Source organism: Bubalus kerabau, chromosome 18 (genome assembly GCF_029407905.1).
Source record: "Bubalus kerabau isolate K-KA32 ecotype Philippines breed swamp buffalo chromosome 18, PCC_UOA_SB_1v2, whole genome shotgun sequence".
Taxonomy (NCBI): domain Eukaryota; kingdom Metazoa; phylum Chordata; class Mammalia; order Artiodactyla; family Bovidae; genus Bubalus; species Bubalus kerabau.
The window spans coordinates 43243751-43264813 of NC_073641.1; the positions used below are offsets into that span (position 1 = coordinate 43243751).

At 47.3% G+C, this 21063-nt stretch overlaps 1 protein-coding gene across 1 annotated transcript in view; it reads left to right on the forward strand.

The window, feature by feature from the left end:
* The window catches only part of MTMR12 (myotubularin related protein 12), a 68075-nt gene extending 47465 nt beyond the window's left edge, over nucleotides 1–20610 (forward strand). The window contains exons 9-16 of the mRNA XM_055554948.1: nucleotides 3972–4078; nucleotides 4722–4846; nucleotides 6798–6876; nucleotides 8383–8453; nucleotides 10829–11001; nucleotides 13352–13519; nucleotides 14421–14582; nucleotides 17757–20610. Of these exons, the coding sequence (XP_055410923.1) occupies nucleotides 3972–4078; nucleotides 4722–4846; nucleotides 6798–6876; nucleotides 8383–8453; nucleotides 10829–11001; nucleotides 13352–13519; nucleotides 14421–14582; nucleotides 17757–18326 (1455 nt within the window). The 3' untranslated portion in view covers nucleotides 18327–20610. The remainder of the gene's footprint in view (nucleotides 1–3971; nucleotides 4079–4721; nucleotides 4847–6797; nucleotides 6877–8382; nucleotides 8454–10828; nucleotides 11002–13351; nucleotides 13520–14420; nucleotides 14583–17756) is intronic.
* The last annotated feature ends 453 nt before the right edge of the window (nucleotides 20611–21063 follow it).

The following is a 21063-nucleotide window of genomic DNA, read 5'->3' on the forward strand; positions in this document are numbered from 1 at the left end:
CACATTGCTGGTGCCCCTCAGAGGTCACTCTTGTAATGGGAGGTGAGGTATCTCAGCAGTGGTCCCAGCCCTTAGCAGTATGTGCAGGCTGGGCAGGCAAGGAGACCCTCTGCCTGCATGAAGGGCTGCCTGCTTGTCTGTGCCAGCCTGTTTGTGCCATGTGGGAGCATAGGCCTGATCTTGCCAGTTGCTCGGACTTCTCAGGAGAAATAAGAAATATGGGGTTTTATGTGAATTTTTCTTATTTCTAAATGCATGCAGCTGTTTTCAAACTCTCTGGTTTCAGGACTTTTTACACTCTTGAAAAATCATTGAGAATCTTGAGTTTTTGTTTATGTGGTTGTATCTGTTGATATTTGCCATATTAGAAACTAAAACTGGAGAATTGTTTAATGTTTATTTTAGTAGTAAACTCATTAGATGTTAACATAAGTATTTCTATAATAAATAACTATATTGTCCAAAACAAAAAAGCAAGATAGTACTGTTGTACATTTTTGAAAATAGTACATTTTTGAAAATAGACAACTGCCTTCTTTTATCCCTTCCTTCATTCAGTCTGTTGTGCTATGTTGGGTGTAGTTGAAGTGTATGAAGACAATCCAGCCTCACATAGATGTGTATTTAGGAAAGGAACTAGTATTTAATAGCCTTGTCAGATAATATGGTACACAAAAAATTGATAAATGGTGGTTTTGTAAAGGTTAATTGCAATAAGGAATCTGAAAACATAATCAATGAACTCTTCGTTCACTGCATTAAAATCCATTGGTCTGTCTTGTACTCTGAATGGATCTTAAAACATGCATGATTTTAAAAGCATAATACATTGGTAATTTATAAAATAACTCACTAGGTTATGTTCAAATATTGACGTGCTTTCTTAGATACAAATCACGTTTGTTAATATCATCCCTGTCTCATTAGAAAAGTCTTTGAATATTGGGAATTTGTTCAGCTAAAAAGGCAGAGACTAGTCTTCCAAAATTCTAATTTTTGCTTGAAAGTACAGCTTTTATCACTAGCAACAAATTGTCAGTTGTTTTCCTTGTTCTTGTTCAGTCACTTCGTCGTGTCTGACTCTGTGACCGCATGGACTGCAGCACACCAGGCTTCCCTGTCCTTCACCGTCTCTCAGAGCTTGCTCAAACTCAAGTCCTTTGAGTCGGTGATGCCATCCAACCATCTCATCCTCTGTCGGCCCCTTCTCCTGCTGCCCTCAGTCTTTCCCAGCATCAGGATCTTTTCCATTGAGTCAGCTCTTCACATCAGGTGGCCAAAGTATTATAGCTTCAGCTTCAGCATCAGTACTTCCAATAATATTCAGGGTTGACTTCCTTTAGGATTGACTGGTTTGATCTCCTTGCTGTCCAAATGACTCTCAAGAGTCTTCTCCAGCACACGGTTCGAAAGCATCAATTCTTCGATGCTCAACCTTCTTTGTGGTCCAACTCTCACATCCATACATAACTACTGGAAAAACCATAGCTTTGACTATCCAGACCTTTGTCATCAGTGATGTCTCTGCTTTTTAATATGCTGTCTAGGTTTGTCATAGCTTTTCCTCCAAGGAACAAAGAGTAGATGTTTTCCTTAAAGTTGTTGGGCTTTTTTTTTTTTTCCCCTAAAAATGAGTGTCTGCCAGATACCAAAGTCAGAACACCCTAGTTTGTCTGTCGTTCACTCTTTCAGTTCCGTGAAGATAGCACCTACCTCAGCTCTTAAGTCAGTCTCATGGGTGCTTTTCCCTGAGACAGACACTTCCATGCTTGGTTTCCACTCCATCACACAGAGTATAAAAGATATTAGTATTAAATATATTGTACACCATGGGAAATATAGCCAGAATTTTATAGTAACTATAAATAGAGTAAAACCTTTAAAAATTATCTCTCTCTATTGTAAGTCTGTTACTTAATATGGTACATCAGCTATACTTAAGTTAAAAAGACCAAAAACAAAGGAGACTTAGCAAATAATGGGATTTATCCCCTTTGTAAGATAAACAGGATCATCAAACTAATTCTTGTCTGTTGTCAAGTCCTTCATACAAAGAACCTGTGGCCCTTTCCCAGACAGAAATTGTACAGATAATAGTAGGGGAACTCATGTGTCTTCTCCTGAATTCCTGTGAGAAGTCTTCTCTCTCACCAAGAATGTTGCTTGCTTTCTATTTACTGTTTCAAATAGAGAATGTAAGGCCCCTCCATGCCTGAGCTGAGAGGAGATGGTTACAGTTGAGCCCCAGTGGGGAAATGAGCCATGGTTGGCTATTACCAAGAGCAGATTCTTTCTGCCCCTGGAGAGGAGATAAAGAGGATGAGAACACATGACTTCCTAGAACCTGTCACCAGTCATGGCTTGAGAGGGTCCCCTTTCTCAGAGTGAGCCGCCAGGCGGGAGTGCCCGGGCTGAGGGCGCAGTGTGACACTGAAGAGGGGAGTAGGAGGGCAGCCGGGGACCTCAGGTTTGTCTGTGTTGGAGCACTTCCGCCTCGCCGGCATCTTACAGGGCCTGCGCTCGCTTTGGCAGCTCATGAGGCAGTTATGTGTCCCTCAGCAGCTCTCCCTCCATGGCCGGCAGTCGGCTCCCGTGTCTGCAGTGGCAGCCCGCCTCCCTCTCACCTTGGTGCCTCTTCAGTCTCTCCACACAGATGTCCTGTGGGCCCTAGACACCCAACACACCCTGTACTAATTTGCCCTCTTCCTCTGAAACCCCAAACCAGTTTCCCTTTCTGAGGGTGGTGCGGAGTATCGGCTGGATTGCGTGCTCGTCTCCAGCCCAGGCTGCTGCCGGCATTCCCGTGTATGGTTGATATTTACATTGCAGGTGACTCACAAGAGGATGCCCCCTAGACAGCGGAAATCCTCTCGGTTGACCTTTGACCTCGGGCCCAAAAGCTTGGTCAGCAGAGCAGGGCTGGGCTTTAGCCACTGTCAAACCCTTAACCAGACCTTTACACAGGCTGCTTGAACCAGCCTTCCTTCTCCTCCATTTCAGGTTCTACTGGCAGATTACATTACTTTGCCCCCAAATCACGTCTAATCTCCTTGTCCTGTACAACAGAACGAACAAATGAAACTCCCCCTGAAAAATGCTTAAAAAGCTTGACTCTGTCACTTACGGGCAGTCACATGATTTCTTCCTCTGTTGCCCACCCTTTGTTGTTCATTGAAATTCCCTTCTCCTGTGGTTTACCACATTCTGCTTCCTATTAGATTTGCAAATTTATTTCCCTTTTTGGAGTATAAAGCTCTTTGAAGATAGACAAAGTATCGTAGCCTTCTTTCCAGCCTCTCTCAACCAAATTCAGTGTCTTTCCTGTGCAAGTCTCTTATCAGTGTATGTTGAATAAGCAGCTGTCCATTTTTTCTAGTTTGAAGTTTCTGTAATGATGGGAGCTGCCCGCTTTTGACCATCCCTGTGGAGTAGGGCCTTCAGAGTCATTGCTCTACGGTGTGCAACTTGGGGACGTTTCTCAGTCTCTCCAGCCCTATTTCTTGTTGTTATTGGGGCTAGTACTCATAACCTGTCTGAGTGTGGTTGTGAGAATCAAATGACTTAATTCATGTAAAATCCTGAAATAGCTTTACCCCAGTGATAACCTCGATGATTATAGTAATAATAGCCTCTATTATAATAATAACAACAGTAACAGTAATGATGATAATGATTTTATCATCATCCTCCAGGTTCCCAGCACTAAAGCCAAGTCATAAGGTATATGTTAGACTATCAGTGAGTCTGAATGTGAGTACTTAGACCTGAGGTGGTGGTGGTGGTGGTAAGACTAAATCAGTCTTTTTTGTTGTGAGTATAACACATTGATTCCTTGGCATAACAGAGTTGACTATATTCAGGTCTTTCGTATTAAAGGTATAATTTCCCTGTATGAATTTCATGGCTAAGCTTACCTGTCCTCTGCAAGGTGGTTTACATCATGTCTGGAAAACCTTCCTTCTCTTCTGCAGATATGGTGTTGGTCCTGCCACAACGGATGTGCCCTCTTGAAAATGTCGGCCCTGCCCAAAGAACAGGATGACAGCATGTCGCAGATCCAGAAGAACTTCTCGGATAGGTCAGCACTGTTGGGCATCTTGTTATCGTTTAGTTGGCTCGGTTGTTTTCCGGGAAGCTGGGAACAGTTCTCGGGAGTAAGTCCATTTCAGTTTACCTACTGATAAAGCCCGAGTGCTGGGAATACAGCTCAGCGAGGTCGTTTTTAATTTGAAAAGAGTCGGGATGACATGGTCCTGAAGTGCATCAACTGCATTGTATTGCGAGACACACGGCCAAAGCATTTAGGGGGAAGTAGTCTGATGGCTTTAATATTGACAGTTGTCAAATTTGGGTCAAGGTATAGATGTCACTGTGCTCTTCTGTTCTGGCATGTTTGAAAATTTTCAGAATAAAAACATTAAATGTTTTTATTCACCCCTAAACTAGATGAATTTAAAAACAAGAAAAGGAGTGGACTTAGGAGTTTAAATTGCCTTGGCTCACATCCTGGCTCTTTCAGTTTATAGGCGTGGTGGCTCTGCTGCTTGTCCCTGAGTTCCCGGCCTGGCTGACCAGGAGTGGCCGCTGGGCAGCACTTGCCTCACTGGGGAGGAGGCGCTGGGAGCGCTGCACACAGATCCTGGCGCCTAGGAAGTGCTCGGGAGAAACTGTTTCTGACTCAGGCCTGTTCTTCTAATGTCTCGTTCCTTCCTGATACCTAGGATTTACAGGACCGTCCACAGGCCCCCCTATGAGACTGCTAAAACTGAAGACCTCTCAAGCAACTTCCTGTCCCTGCAGGAAATCCAGATGGCATACTCTAAGTTCAAACAGCTGTTTCTGATAGGTGAGAAGAACCCTAAGCCAAAACTGGCTGTCACCTGGAAAAAGACGTGCTACATGGCTCGGGTGAAAGGTGGTGCCTTGTCCCTGGGTTCCTCGTGGTCGGACACAGCTATGGGGGTGGGAGTCACAGAACAGAGGGGCCGGTTACCATGGGGCTGGTGGCCCTTGCCACATTTCCTCCCATCGTTTTCCTCTGGGCTCTAGTCCCATTGCCCCTTCTCAGAGCAATGAACACAGAGCCACCCTTCTCTTCTCTTCCTTCCTTTCGTTTTTAGCAGTGAGCATTGGGCTTCTTCCTTTAGAAGTTGTGGGACTATGCAGTACCTGTATTCCCCAGCTGTTTTGTAAGGTCGATGATCTGTTTGTTTTTCTTAGTCACTTATTGAATGGACTCCTCCTCCACTGAGTGGAAGTATTTTATTTTATTTTTCTGATTCAGCATATATATATATTACAGTGTAAAAAACTCCAGTTAATCAGAAATGTATGAAGTAGAAAATTAAATATGTCCATCCTTGCCACTCCTCCTTCCCTGCTCAGGCTGCCCAGTGTGAAGCGTTTAGACCTTGGATCAGATTTAATCAAGGTCAGTCACCTGTTGATTCTTTTCACTCCTTTTTTCTGGCGGCACCACATGGCTTGTGGGATCTAGTTCCCCAACCAGGGATTGACCCAGGCCCTCAGCAGTGAAAGCAGTGAATCCTAACCACTGTACTGCCAGGGAATTCCCTGTTCTCTTCACTCTTTTTTTTTTTTAAAGATATTTTATTCATTAATTTATGTGTCTAGCTGCACTGGATCTTAGTTGCAGCACGTAGGATCTCCGATGTTCTTGGCAGCATGTGAAATCTTTAATTGTGGCATGCAAACTCTTAATTGAGGCATGTAGACTCTGTAGTTGCAACATATGGGATCTAGTTCCCTGACTAGGGATCCAACCCAGGCCCCCTTCATTGGGAAAAATGAGTCTTAGCCACTAGACCACCAGGGAAGTCCCTTCTCTTCACTCTTTTTTTCAAATGTATTTATTTTTAATTGAAGGATAATTGCTTTACAATACTGTGTTAGTTTCTGCCATACATCTACATGATTCAGCCATTGACACACATGACCCTCTCTCTTTACGCTTGAGTGCATGTTTACCCTCTGATATTTGTCACGCTTATTGCGTTTCCCAGCTTTTCGTTTTTAGCCTAGTGGTCTGACTTGGGATTTACTCAGTCATTCAGCCAACATGTATTGCATTTCCATTATACACACCAGCTATGCCAGGCATTGGAGACAAAGATGACTATGACACCAAGGGAAACCAGTGTACACCTCTAACTGGAGCACACTGGCAAAAAGCAGGCATGTGGACGAGAAGTAAGAAATTGCACTGGTTGATCCACTTCTTTTGTCACCATCCAGTACTGGCAGGGGTATCTGCCTTCTCACTGATTTGAGTTTGCAACTTTCACAGGCAGTAGACTTCTGTAAAATGCAATGCTTCTGCCTCCAGTTGGATTGGGAGGTCGTGTCCAGTGTGCAGGATAAATATGTGTGTGTTTAAGACTCCAGCGGAAGCTAGCTCTCCCCTCAGGTTTCCACAGCATCAGGACGTGGCCTGTTGGATCTTCCGCTTCTAAGAGCAGCAGGCTGAATGTCGATGTGTCTGCCTAAAGCATGTTTCTCTCCTTGTCAAGCTACAGGGTGGCCGTGACTTGGTGGACAGATTGTAGGGCACTTTTTTACTTGTGAAAAAAAAGTCTGTTTTTGACTACCACACCCTTCCAGAGGTTTACAGTTCAAAAACCACTTCAGCTGAAGGCTTGAAACGTGCTTTACTTAACCGGAGCCCGGTGCTGGATTCTCAGCCTAGCGTAGGGCCACGCCACTGAGCAGCCACAGGTTCTACAGCGGCTTCTGCAAACAGTGCCCGACTTCTTTACTCTTGTTTCCTTTCTTTTCAGATAATAGTACTGAATTTTGGGACACAGACATCAAATGGTTTTCCCTGCTGGAGAGTAGCAGCTGGCTGGACATAATCAGGTATTTCACGGTGTTGTAAATTTCACAGTTCCTGAAACCAAAGCAGTAAAGCAAACGGACACATTAACTGTTTTCTGTTTCACAGTTAAATGTTCTTAGGTCACATGTTCTGTTCAGGGCTCAGCTGGATTTTGCATTTGTTATTTATTATTTCTGTGCACGTCTGATCAGGATTTACGAATATGCTACCTGCCCACACAGATCTGCTCCTGAGACTACGGACCAGGGATGGGAAGGCTGCAGAAAAGGGGGTGTGGGACCCCAGCATTCTAACTGAGCTGCAGTGCTCACCTCCAGGGAGGAGGCTGGGGGTTGGGAAGGTGGGGGGATGCTGAGTTCTCCGGTTTTGTTTTTATTTTGGGCGGGGGGTGGTTTGGTGAAAATCAGGGATTGAACTTGCATCCTTGCAGTAAGTGCAGAGTCCTAACCACTAGACAGCCAGGGAATTCCCAGATGCTGAGTTTTTATTGCATACTTTTTTAGAAGAATTCCCTATCTTTTATGTCTCTTACATATTAAATTGTTTTTTACTATAATGAGTGCCAATTAGTCTTTCTCATTTGGGGGATTAAGTAGAGATTCTGAGAGAACAAAACTTTTTTCCCTGTCCTACTTCCTATTTTGAATAGCTTCTCTCCATTGCCCTTAAACAGAGGCGAGGGCAGAGGGAGGCGCAGAACAGGTATGATGCTTGGGTTAGAGCCAGTGAGCGAATGGCTCCAGCCCCAGGGCACCTCTAAGGAAAGGGCAGGCCCCCTCTCTCCCCTTGCTCTGCGTTCTCCCTCAGACCTGCCTGGTTTGTACAGAGGAGCCGCAGGCCTCCAAACCCTTCTTAGCAAATAGGTTTTGAAGAGCCTGCTGCATGTCCCATAATTTGAATATATAATTGCAAGTATTGTGATAGATGTTATAAAATAAGAGGCCCTTTCTTTCTGTGGGGCTTGTAGAGAAGGTGTGCATCCCTAACCGGGTGAAGAGCCTGGAGGAGGCACCCCCGTGGCAGGGTTATCAATCCAGAAGGTGGGGCTGCTGATGGTGGCAACAGTTTCAAAGGGAATAGTGTGTCCAGAGAGACAAAGGGATTTCAGGACACATGGGCCTTTCCAGACAGGCGGATACATTTAGCCAGTGATCTTGAATTAAACAACATGGGCCTGTAGCACAGCCTCCAGATATAGACATTTTAGGGTCTTACTAGGACTTACTGCCACACTCAGGTATAAATCTGCAGTAAGAATTCCCAGTTTAGGAATCATCTAAGAGCATTTTTACGTCTGACTTTGGAATTCCCTTCTGAAAACTGTAAGTTTCTAATAAGCAGATGAATGTCTTGCAGTACCTGAATAGTGTAAACAATAATTTGTTTCTTTTCTGGAGAATGTTAGTATGAGACAGTAAGTGAGATGGAACACTGAAGATCAAGTTAGACTGCCTCTAAATTTCTTGTTGTTCATAATACCAAGCTCAAGATCTATTATCTGTTTTACTTGTCTCTCTCCTATTTAGGCGCTGCCTGAAAAAAGCAGTAGAGATTATAGAATGTCTAGAAGCCCAAAACATGAACGTTCTTCTTTTAGGTAATACATTTAAAGCACAAAGGGTGGTTTCCTTTTTCCTTTACTGGGGGTTCTGTTTCTGTATATAGAGATTTATGTAAGTGGAATTATCTTATAAAGTGAAGTTGCTCAATCGTGTCCTACTCTTTGCAACCCCATGGACTATAGCCCACCAGGCTCCTCCATCCATGGAATTTTCCAGGCAATAGTACTGGAGTGGGTTGCCTTTTCCTTCTCCAGGAGATCTTCCCGACCCAGGGATCAAACCTGGGTCTCCCATATTGCAGGCAGACCCTTTACCATCTGAGCCACCAGGGAAGATTGTCTTATAAAAGGAGTGAGCTAGTGTAGAAATCCTTCCCATACTTTTTACCCTGACCTTGGAATCCTTGCCTTGGATTTCATTGTTACAGTTTAAAAATACATTCCTTCACTTGGAACTTGGCAGACATATTTGCATCCCAAGAAGGAATTGTTTGGTATCTTTACCAAAGCTCACATTTCCTGATATTTTGGGGTTTTGTTTTATACTAACTCAGTTAAAGTTTGGATGACTTTTTTTGTATGATGAGACCCATGGATGGTTTAAGTGTTATTTCTGCATCTTTGTGTCTGACAGCTTTGAGCAGTTGTTGCAGAAACTGTGTGGTCCACAATTTCCTTTTCCACAGTAGACTGAAGTTGCTGTACATGTGGGCTGGACACACACACCCATTGTGTATGAGCCTCGTGCAACAAAGATTGTTGCTGGGATTGGTTAGATCTGAGCTAAAATATTATCTGCCATTGTGAATATTTAAAGTTTCTTGTGGCCCCATGCTTTAAGCAGAGTGTCTTGTGCTTCCACACCCTCAAGCTTTTATCATTTTTCTGACACTCTCTGTGAGAGTGTCCGACTCCTGGGACTTAGCTTCTGTGAGCAGACCGCAAATGTGTCAGCCTGTGGCTTCTGTACCCTCTGACTTAAATTTTAACACGCGGACTGAGCACCTCCCATGTACAGAGCTTCTGCCTTCTAGACGTTTACACCCTATTGAGTTTGAGAGAGAGCTGGCATAAGGGTGTTATTGAAAAAGATCTGGTTAATAGTGGCCAAACAGAGTACTGAGTAACTGGTGAAAAGGAGGGATAAAGACTGGGGGGCTGAGGAGTACAAGTACCCAGGCCAGACTGCACCAACCCCAAAGGTGCGCACAGTGAAGTGAGAACGGTCAGTGGGTGAGGCTGAGCTGTGCCTCACTCCCCGACGGATGGCAGAGCTGTGTCTTCTCTGAAATCTCACTCTCTAGCCACTCTTCCTGGGACTTGTAGGTGTACTGATAACATACTTCATACACAAGAAGAAAGATTCTCTTGAAAACCGAAACTTGTTTCAAAAGAAAGATGAATATAAAAATCTGTTTCTTCTGAACCCTGGGGTTCCCATGGTTTAGACTTATTTTCCTGGAGGAGAGATAGGAGCACAGTAAGCCTGGCCCTGGAATGCTTCCTGGCCCCGGGGTCACAAAGTGCAAACACCTCCCTACTTAGGATTCATTCTGAAGTTTCTCTAACCCTGTGACTACCAGAACCATCGTCCTCATGGATGTTTTAAAATAGCAACTTGAGTGCCACTTCTTTTTGTAAAGTAGAAACTATGAGGATGTAGACCTTGACTTTCGGGACTGTGAAATTCTTAAGACAAATGCCCAGATGTAGATGTATGTTGTTATTTGCTATGAGTGGTAGATGGTGAACAAGGATATGAGCGGAGTTTTCATCATGTGAGTTTTGTACCGTCGCCCGAGGGGTGGACACGTGGCTTATACTTACCATGGAGAGTTTCACCTCTAGGCTAGGCAGGCCCCTCCATGCTCTCAGAAATGGCAAGAGCCATGGAGCTGACAGTCAGAGCATTTTGGTGCAGTCCAGGGATGTTACCCTTTCTCCAAAGCAGAGGTAGTGGAGGAAAGGCGGCTGAGAAGCAGCTGAGCCGTGAAACAGTGAGCTCAGGGATGGCGATCTTGATGTCCCAGCTGGAAGGGTTTTAAACTTGGTCTGTGGAGCCCAGCAAGCCGCCATACCTGTGCCCTCATTGTGTGGCGCATCTGACCCCCCCATGCGGACACTGGGTTTGCCACGTTGCATCTATTCACCAGTAAAGAGTCCATCGTTAGTGCCAGTGTCCCTTGGAGCCGGTGCCAGCCAGGCTTGAAGCGTTTGTCTCTCAAGCTGAACATGTTACCTTTTGCCACCAATGGCCCAGCCTTTTTGGGAATTAGAACTTGACTGTCGGGGTAGACGTTGGTGTGGGGGCCCTGCTTTTGCCTGTGCCCTCCGCAGCTCTTTTAACACTTGGTCCCCTCTTTCCTCTCTGTGCTGTTGCCCGGCAACCCGCGTGCCCCCCCCGACCACAGAGGACAACGCCTCTGACCTCTGCTGCCTCGTTTCTTCTCTGGCACAAGTGATGATGGACCCCCACTGTCGAACCATTTTCGGTTTCCAGAGCCTTGTCCAAAAGGAGTGGATCATGGGTGGCCACTGCTTCCTGGACCGCTGCAACCATCTCCGTCAGAGCGACAAGGAGGAGGTGAGTGTCCTCGGCACAGACCTGGGCAGCCTCGACCACATGGAGCCCTGTGTCTCCTTAATACCTGCACAGCGCACACCTTAGGAGCTTTTCAGGAAGGCGAGGACCAGTCACTGGTCAGTGAGTGTGAATGATTTAAACACTGGAAACCCTTCCCAGGGAAAAGGGATATTTATTAGGAAGTGTGTTCAGAACCTTCTCTTCTAAATTGTGTGTCCCAAGGGTGTATTATAGTTCACGGTGGAAGTGATGTTGACTTGTAAAACTTAAATAAAAATGAACACGGTGGGACTCCCACAATTTCTGATAAGTTAGTCTTTGCAAAAAAAATAAATAGGGTACAAGTTTCCATGTATATACATAACACATAATAACAAGAAAATACATAATAATACATACAAAATACATAATAACACATAATAATAAGAAAATACATAATAACACAAAGTAAATTTCCCTTGCAGTAAACCCTTTCAAAATAAAGCCCAGGGTTATGTGAATGCTGTCCATTACCTGGGCCTTCGCCATGATAGCTGCAGGCCTGGGCTTCCGGATTCAAGCACTGGAGAGACAGCGAGACAATTCAGTTAGTGAAGATGAGTCCCCCCCGCCCCCCAAACTGGGACGTACTTGTCTGGGTTACAGCTGTGCCAACTGCTTTGGCTGCATTATTAACAACCATGGAAGAAAAAATGAAAACATGTGAACTGTAATTAAATCACCTGCAGAGCTAACATATGCTAGCAGGGCGGCTGGTGGTTTTTCTTCCCCCAGATAATAGGCATGTCTGTCTGCGGTGCTGGGCAGCTTGACACAGCGGCTCTGGAAACAGAGCTGAGGCTTCTGCCCATAAAGGCTTGGTGTGTCCTGCGAGACCAGGCCGCCCTTGCTGGGCCTGCAGATTTCTCTGAGGACTGGTCTATACTCATCTGTGTCCCGTCAGGCTGATGATGAATATGTATCACCGTCTTTCAGTCTTAGAAGGGACTTGCCTTCCTGAGAAACTAATTCAAAAGGTTGATGGCACTCAACAGAGTTGGTACTGTGTTGGGAAGAGGGTATTTTTGTGTGTCTTGTGTAGTCTGTGTATCTTGAGAGCAGGGGGACTGACGGGCACCATGTGTCTAAAGGGGAAGGAGCCCCAGAGCAGATCGGCCTGCTCACCCAGGCTGGGAGGAATCACCTGTACTTTCTGAGCCCATTTCCCTGACTGTGCTGGGAGATTCAGATATTTTCCACTCTTATCTAATGCCACTGAACGTAAAATGAGGTGTGAGATAAGGTTGCCACGTAGACCTTTCTTCACATCTCAACATCGACACCCTGGAGTTTTGACGGAAAACTGGATGGTCCAGTTTGTGATGTAATTGACGCAGCACTGGACTGAGTCAAGAGCTGGACTGCCAGCTCCTGCCTCTCAGGAGCTGCGTGTGAGACCTCAGCTGGGCTCAGGAATGGAGAGACCGTGACGCAGTCTGCCTTGTCCCCCTGACGGGGTCACTGGTGACTCGAGGAGGAGCACTGGGGAATGACAAGGTGCCCTCAGAAACTCTACTAAGAAAGAGCTTGCCTCTGAGGCTAATAAAAAGAGGCCATTGATAAAAAATGCATTTGTGAAAAATGTTAGAAACTCATTTTTGCCCTTTCTGCTTCCTCTCCCATCTGCTTTCTCTTCTGGGCCCTCATTGTCAGGGCGGTGTGCATAGTCGCTCAGTCTTTGTGACCCCATGGACTATAGCCCTCCAGGCTCCTCCGTCCATCGGGATTCTCCAGGCCAGAATACTGGAGTAGGTAGCCTTTCCCTTCTCCAGGAGATCTGCCCAACCCAGAGATCAAACCCAGGTCTCCCACATTGCAGGTGGATTCTTTATCATCTGAGCCACCAGGGAAGCCCCATTGTCAGGGCGGAGAAGGGAGTATTCACAAAATTTGAAGAAACCGAGTAGTTTTTTGTGTGTGTGTGAGGAGAGTGGCATTCTTTGGTGGGGAGTAGTGTTTCACTTGTTGAGGTTCAGAGTTAACGTTCCCTGTCCTCAGGCTCAGTTGCAGCTGCTCTTCTGCCAGTGTCGATGGGCAGGGAGATTTTCCTTCATCTCGGGAGTGTCTTTCACATAGGGAGCTACTGCTGAGTCCCGAGGTTAATCCACGGGTGTGTGGTTTTTCAGTCAAGCATGTTTATCCCTGGGATTGGGATGCAGTTGGGAATGGCAATTGCCTGGAATGTGCTTCCCAGAGCATGCAGTGCCCAGGAGAGGCTACTCCACAGCTGTCCAGGTGGCTGCACTATACCCGGGCCGCTGGCTTCGGACCGTTGGCACCCCCCCATCACGCGTGTCTTATCTTCACGTAGGCTCCCGTGTTCCTGCTCTTCTTGGACTGCGTGTGGCAGCTGGTGCACCAGCATCCCCCAGCGTTCGAGTTTACAGAGACGTACCTGACCGTTTTGTCAGACAGCCTGTACATACCTATTTTTAGCACCTTCTTCTTCAATTCGCCTCATCAAAAAGATACGAACATGGTAAGAGTCGCTCTTAGGAACCTGTGTATTGAAGAAGCCGTGTCTAACAAGTAAGATGTAAGAGGAGCAATGATGAAAATGATATTTTCTTTATAACAGTGATTACACAGAGGGCCCTGTTCTGAGTACTGTCCAGGTATTGATATGTAATCCTCAAGTCCGAATTATTATTATCTCTGAGAGTGAGTCACTGAGACAGTGAGGCCGTCACTGTGGGTCACAGGGTAAATATCAGGGCTGGGAGCCAGTGTGAGAGCTGGGGATTAAGCACATTAAAAGTGGTCTTTGTGAACAGCTCAGATGCATTCTCTTCCACTTGACGGATGCCGGGAGTGACTCAGAAGAGAGTGGAGGCGGAGGAGGGGAGCTCGGCTTTCGCTCTCTGCCTTAAACATCTTTATAGTCTCCCTTGAGGCCCTGCTTCCGGGGCTTTAACTCTGCACTATCAGGGCCGAGACTAGCCCTCTGGGGGCCTGGGGTTTGCTGGAGCTGCCCTCCCGGTGGGTCTTACCACATCCTACAGGGAGTGGGAAACAGAGCCCGGGCCTTCAGTCACACAGCCTTGCTGCTCACCAGCCTCATGGCCTCAGGTGGTTCACTTCATTTTCCCAGCCTCCATTGCTCCAAAGGTAAATTGAAAAAATAGGAGCGACCTTGAGGGTGTAGTGAGCGTGTGCAGCACAGTGGCCAGCACAAGTTCTGCTGGAAGTAACGTGTTCTGCCTTCTCCCCACCTAAAGCCACTGGGGAGCGACCACCGACGACCACAGCCTTCACGTGCGGTGCTGCGGAGGCCGGGTCTCAGGGCAGGCCGGGTGCGCCATCCTGGAGCCTCTCTCTCCGCACTGTCTGCTTTCCTCAGCCCTCCCTGCAAACACTGTGACCTATGCTTGTTTTGGCAGGGCAAGGAGAGCCAGGACTCACAAAGCAAGCCTTTGAATCTGCTCACTGTGTGGGATTGGTCCGTGCAGTTTGAACCCAAAGCCCAGACGTTGCTCACAAACCCTCTTTACGTGGAGAAGCCAAAATTGGAGAAAGTCCAGCGGAAAGGAACGCATTTCAAAGTAAGATTTGTGCGTGTCTAACCCCCTCGTCTATGCCGAGATCTCCTTATGTGGAAGGATTACATTTAACCTGTGGATTCTGGGCACAGTCACAGAGTGGAGACTGTGATGGGCAGGTTGTCAGGGCCCCTGAGCATCCTTGCCTTCGGCAGATGCATGTTTGTCCCGAGTGTCCCTGGGAATGCTGCGGGGAATCGAGGGTCTCAGCCCTGCCAAGTGTGATTGATAGAGCATAGGGAACGCTGATCACAGTGAGGGTTTTCTGTCATCTGTACCAGTTCACGTCTTCACTAGCAAGGCCTCTGTTCATGCTAAAAATGGTGTTTGTGACTGACATGTTCTGTCAGGGGCCACAGAGCTCTGGCACAACCACCACCCCCTGCCATTCTGTTGGAGCTGGAAGACAGCCATGGGCACCATGTGAGCAGACGGGCCTGGCTGTATTCCAGTATTTACAGAGGCTGGCACGGGCCAGGTTGGGCCCGTGGGCTGTTATTTGCAGACCTGGGCTTAAATGACAAACATCAAATTATTTGGGTTTCCCTTTAGATATTTGTTCCTGATTTTACCAGTTATTAAAACTCCGACATTCCCTAGATGGTGTATGATGTACATGGCATTTCTTGTTCTGTCTCCTGACTTGGGACCCCCCCCACAAAGAGGAGAGCAGGGTGGTCAGTGATGGTCCCTCGCAAGTCAGAGCATGTCACTGCCTTTTCCACCACCGTCTTTCTGGTTCCGAAGTCCTGCGGGGCTCCTAGGGGCCTGGCCAGTTCTGGTGTGGGAGATGGCTCCATTCTAAAGGGGCTTGGAGACCCATGAGCCAATGCCAGCACTCGCAGAAGGTGGCTCTGCTGGCTGCCGCTTCACCCCTTCAAGGGTCCTCAGGCCCAGGCTGGGTGTTAGCACTCCTGGTTCAGCCTCTGTCCTGTCTGCTGGGCCAGAACCGCCCTGTGCTCCAGCACAGCCGGGCCAGAGGTCAGCTTTGTCAGTGTGCTCTGCCCCCTGGTGGCTGCACACACGCCTCCCGCCAGGTCAGGATGGCCCAGCTGCCCCCACCAGAGGCGCGAGGGCGCTCAGAGGCCTGAGGGAGGACATGGACGCTCTACCTGTAAGTCCATTTCTCTGCCCAGGCCCTGTTTTTCTGAGGGTCCCTTCTCGTAGATGGGAGTGGAGAATCTAAGGGCCCAGGTTGCAGGAGCTGGCCCGTGGGAGAGGCTTGAGCTGCAGGTCAGGGCATCTGAGGTTGTATTAGCCCATGCAGGGCCAGTGGTGGGCCAACGAGAACCTTTGAGGCCGTTGGGTGAGGAGTCCTGGTGTCAGGCTTGGGGCCTCTTGTTGGGGGACAGGCAGCTTTGGAGACATTCTGTAGAGACCAAAGAGCCGTGGCCAACCACGGCTGCCCTGGGAATGCCCAGTGCACTGCCCCGGGAATTACCCCTCAAGACCACGGGGTCCGCTCAGGTGTGGGGCCCAGCCTCAGCCCCAGGCCTTGACCAGGCTGCAGGGACACAGTGCTGCCCCCACCTGGCCTGTCCAGAGCACTCCATTCGCTTTGGGCTTGAGAGAAGGGCTTCCAATATGGGGAGGGCTCTGTTACGAGTCCGGGCTCCCTCTGGAGCCAGACTGCGTGAGACCACACCTGGCACTTGGTAGCCGGGGCCTTTGCGCTTGACTTAACCACCGTGCCTTAGTTTTCTCGTGTGTAACGTGGGGCAGTAATGGTGATTCTGAGGACTGGGTGAGTGGTTGCATGTTCAGCGCTGAGCATGGAGCCCGGCATGCAGTGAAGATCCCGCCTGCTTCCCTCATCCCTGACTCACCTGGGTCACTGGGCAGAAGAGGCCGGCCCCCAACTCTCCTGCCCCCAAATGGAAAGTCAGGAATCCTGGTCATCTCTGACTTGGGGTGTTGTGAATGGTTTTGCTTTCTACGGTATATTTTTATTGTTTGTTCTACACTCCGTAATAAATACAAACCACTGGTAGGAACATGTTACAGAGTTAGGAGCCTAGTCCCAAAATAAAACTTCTGTCTCTTCTTATTTCACATGACACCTCAGGAGCAAAAGAGATGGGGAGAAACAGCTCCTCCTCAGATTTTTACCTTTATCTTCGGGCACCAAGGATCTGTTGCAACCACCCTGGCCATCCCCACAACCCTCTCCCAGTGCATCCCAAAATACAGCGCCTAGCTTTGGCTTCAGGTCGAATTCCTGAGGAGGACAAGCGTGTAGACGCTCCAACATCTTCCACCCTGTGCAGCTCATCAACAAGAACACCCGGCCCATTTAGACAGTCCTCAAGTTCCTTTTGCTCCCATCTGTCTCTTTGTCCAAAAGAACCTTTCTGACTTAGGCTTAACCTCCCACTGGATGCCTGACCTCCCACAAGTTAAGCCTGTAAGTTATTTCGTTGGAGCGACAGGCTCTTCAGGTCGTTGGCACTGTTTCCTCACAGGTGTTGAGAATATTGTGGAAGCGAGCCCCCTAAGTTTTTCAAAGAAGAAACATTCTGCTCCCTTCACAGATGAATGAATAGGCCTCATCTCCAAACTCCCCTGACTCATCATCTGCCTCTGTTTTTATTCCCTCATTTACCGGCTGTGCTGGGTCTTGGTAGCTCCACTCTGGCTTTTCTCTAGTCGCAGTGAGTCGGGACTGATCTTGGTTGCAGTGCTCAGGCTTCTCTTTGCAATGGCTTCTCTAGTCGCGGAGCTCTAGAGCCTGGGCTCAGTAGAGCCTGGTGCGTGGTCTTACTTGCCTCTTGGCACGTAGAATCCTTCTGGACCAGGGATCAAACCCATGTACCCTGCATTGGCTGGCGAGCTCCTAACCCCTGGACTACCAGAGAGGTCCTCATCCGCCTGTCTTAACTTCAGCTTGTTCTTCATGAGTGCTTAATACCCTGCGCCTGGTCTCATCCATTTGTTTAGCAACCCAGCGTGCATCTGATATGCTCATCGTGGAATAAACAGGCGTCCCCCACCCACCCACTGCCGCTTTCTCTCTGTGTATGATGGCATTGTAATGAATTTGCATTCACAGGGCAGTTCTCATGACCCTTCTTAAAGTAGGATTATGCTTTTTTTTGTTTTTTTTTTGGATGGAAACAACTGTCACTGTGCTCTTGGGCTAACCAGAGACTTTTTTTTTATTTGTGTTCTCTCTCAAAGCATCAAAGACAACTTTCTCTGCCCCTCACCCAATCGAAATCATCTCCCAAAAGAGGATTTTTCAGGGAAGAAACAGATCACTTAATTAAAAACCTGCTGGGCAAGAGAATCAGCAAACTGATCAACTCCTCGGAGGAGCTGCAGGACGGCTTCCGAGAGTTCTATGACGGCTGGCACAGCAGGCCCCCCAGCTACCAGGGGCTGCTGCTGCCTCACCTCGAGGGCCCGGAGATCAAAGTCTGGGCCCAGCGCTACTTGCGCTGGATTCCGGAGGCCCAGATCCTGGGTGGTGGTGGAGTGGCCACCATGAGCAAACTCTTGGAGATGATGGAGGAAGTCCAGCGCCTACAGGAGAAAATCGAGGCGAGACACCACAGCCAGGAGGCCCTGCAGGCAGAGGCTGCCTCGCCACCGAGGACCTCGGGCCGCCTGTCCTCCTTGTTCCCTTTCGCGCTGCTGCAGCGCCATTCCTCCAAGCCCGTCCTGCCCACCAGCGGGTGGAAAGCCCTGGGAGATGAAGACGACTTGGCCAAGCGAGAAGACGAGTTTGTGGACCTAGGGGACATGTGACTGGCCTGCTCGGTGGCAGTGAGAGAGGACCCTCGCAGGCTGGGACAAGAGGTTGGGCACATCTGCTTTCCATGTTGGCATGTCATGCTGAAGCCGACTGCCAGGGAAAGCCTGGGTCTTCTGGAAAAGAGCTGGTTCTCATTTCTGCCCCCCAGTTCTGAAAGACTATGCAGTTGAAACCCGTATCTAGAGTATTATTGAAAGGAGTTAGTACGTGACCTGTAATACAGCTGTGGCCAGTGTCCTCTGTGTTAGCATCACTCAGACCCCACGGTAGCTACTTTACTACTTAGAAAGGGCTTTGGTAAGCTGTGCTTGGATGCCGTAAGGTCCTCACATCTTTCCTGTGCCAATGTGCTTTATCCATTCATCAGGAGTAGCGTCTCTTTAGCCCATCCCGGTTCAGAGCAAGTTCAGCTTCACATGATGTGTGTGTGTGTGTGTGTGTGTGTGGTGTAAGGTGTGTGTTGGATTAACAGATTCAGATAGCGGTGTTAAGATGCGTGGCCTTCATTTCCAAACCGTAGCAGTTTTCCTGTGTCCTCTTGCCATGCGTGTCACCATCCTGATGTTTCCGACCATCCTCAGACTGTGTCACTTTATGTGGGCGCGGGGGGCTGGCTCGCGGCCGACAGCTCCAGGTTCCGCCCCCTCGCCACTGGCTGTGCACCGCTTTCCACTGTCCCTTCGCGATCCCTGCCTTGGTGTACCTCGTCCTGGGATCTTGCTGCTAAGCCTGTGGGTCAAACTGGGGGAATCTCTTAGGTTTGCCCAGAGGAGCCTCCATGCTCCCGGAGGCTGCTTCGCCTTTTTCCAACAGCGCGCCGAGGCTTCGGAGCATCTGTGACCGCCATCCTCAGGCGTTTCCCCAGTTTCGTTACCTTACAGACCGGGGAAGAAGGTCACTGTTGAACGCGGCTATCATAGGGAAGCGGTCAAGCATAAGTCTCAGAAGTGATGGTGACCACGTAGTACCTCAGCGATTTAAAAAGCCATAGAAGAAACTTGACTCTGCCTGGTAACCTTCCTGGATCTGCTGTTTAAATGATCTATAGTTTTTAAGTGCCGGAAAAGCACACTTAGTGAGGACCCGTTTTTTTCATTCTCCATGGAAACCTGTTCAGTTCCACAGAAGGAAGTGGGAAAAATGATCGATCTCACGTCAGAATGTTCCCTATCAGAAGTTTGCCTTTTATATCTGTTTGCTCTCCAGTATGGATTCCAATTTGAACGTTACCTGTTTAGAAAAGCTTTCAGTTGCTGAAGGGCAATAAGAAAATTTGAAACCGTTGACAAAGAGGAGTTTCTCGGTTTGCACTGAATCGTCTTTTGTACACCACAAGAAATTGCTTTCCAGTCCTCCCCACGCCGAGTTGATGCCCAAGCCTTGTTGGTCTGTTAAGACGATGGAGATTGAGGGGAGGGCAGGGTTTATGCATCCGGGGCCAAACACATGCCCAGTCTTGGTTGCCTTAAGAGTCTCACTAGTAAGGTCAGTGTAGGCTTGCAGTGGGGACTTTAAAATGACCCGAATTCATTGGCTGTGTTCTGTGGGCCTTCTTAAATTAGCACTCACCTCCTTTCTCTGCCCCACTGCCTCCCAGATACACTATGGAGTTAACTCGTTTTGTGATCATTTTATAATGGGAATATTTATACAGTAGCCTCTTCAGTCTTAAGATCTTAGTAATTTTCATTCCAAAAATGCCCAGTGTGATGCTTTACATCCATAAAGTATGGTTTAAAGGCACAAGGTCATGGCCCTTCTCATAGCAGTTGAATGTGCATTGAAATATTTTTCTATTATTTTTTTTAAATAAAATTACAATAGAAAAATAAGCTGTTTTAACATGTAAGGTCATGACAGTTTATGTATTTATATCTGAAATGAGATTTCTATAAACTTGTATTTGTGTACAGAATTCTCAGTGGATTTATATATTGTGACATTTTTATTCAAGATTGAGATATGGATTATGGTTAACAGTAAAAGCTAAAATGAGATCATTTACTTTGTCTAAAATGCTGCACTGTGCACGTTTGGAAATGTATATTAATTTCCTGTATATAATATCTTGAGTTTGTTTATACCTCCAAGTTTTTACACTGAAGATAAATTAGCTTTAATTACATTAGAAACTTTTTTTTTTTAAGGGAATAAGCTGTTGGGCTAAATCTGTATAAATGTGCTTTTTATTTTCTGGATGTACAATGAAAGTTTATACTTGTATTTCACTGCATCGTATCTGATTGCAGAAATTAAAGCACAATTTACAATACTGTATTTGGTGTGGTTGGTATAACATGGAATAATTATTTTCATTTAGTCATTGTATGTGTTGCAGGGGGAGGTGGTTGATTGGTTAGTAGGTGGATGGAAAACCAATAACCAAATAGAGATTTAAAATTTCAGGAGGTGATAAAATACTATAACAAAAAATAAAATAGGGTAGGACCCTATAGAGTAAGGAGGTGGTGCTAGTGGTAAAGAATCTGCCTGCCAGTGCAGGAAACATGAGACTCAGGTTGGAAGATCATCCCCTGGAGGAGGGCATGGAACCCACTCCAGTGTTCTTGCCTGGAAAATCCCCATAGATGGCGAAGCCTGGCGGGCTACGGTCCATAGGGTCGCACAGTTGAACACAACTGAGGTGACTTAGCATGCATGCATGCCTACAGGGTAAGTAAAGGGAGAGAGTTTTTTAATCCCTGAAATGAAATATCACTGCCTCTTTGC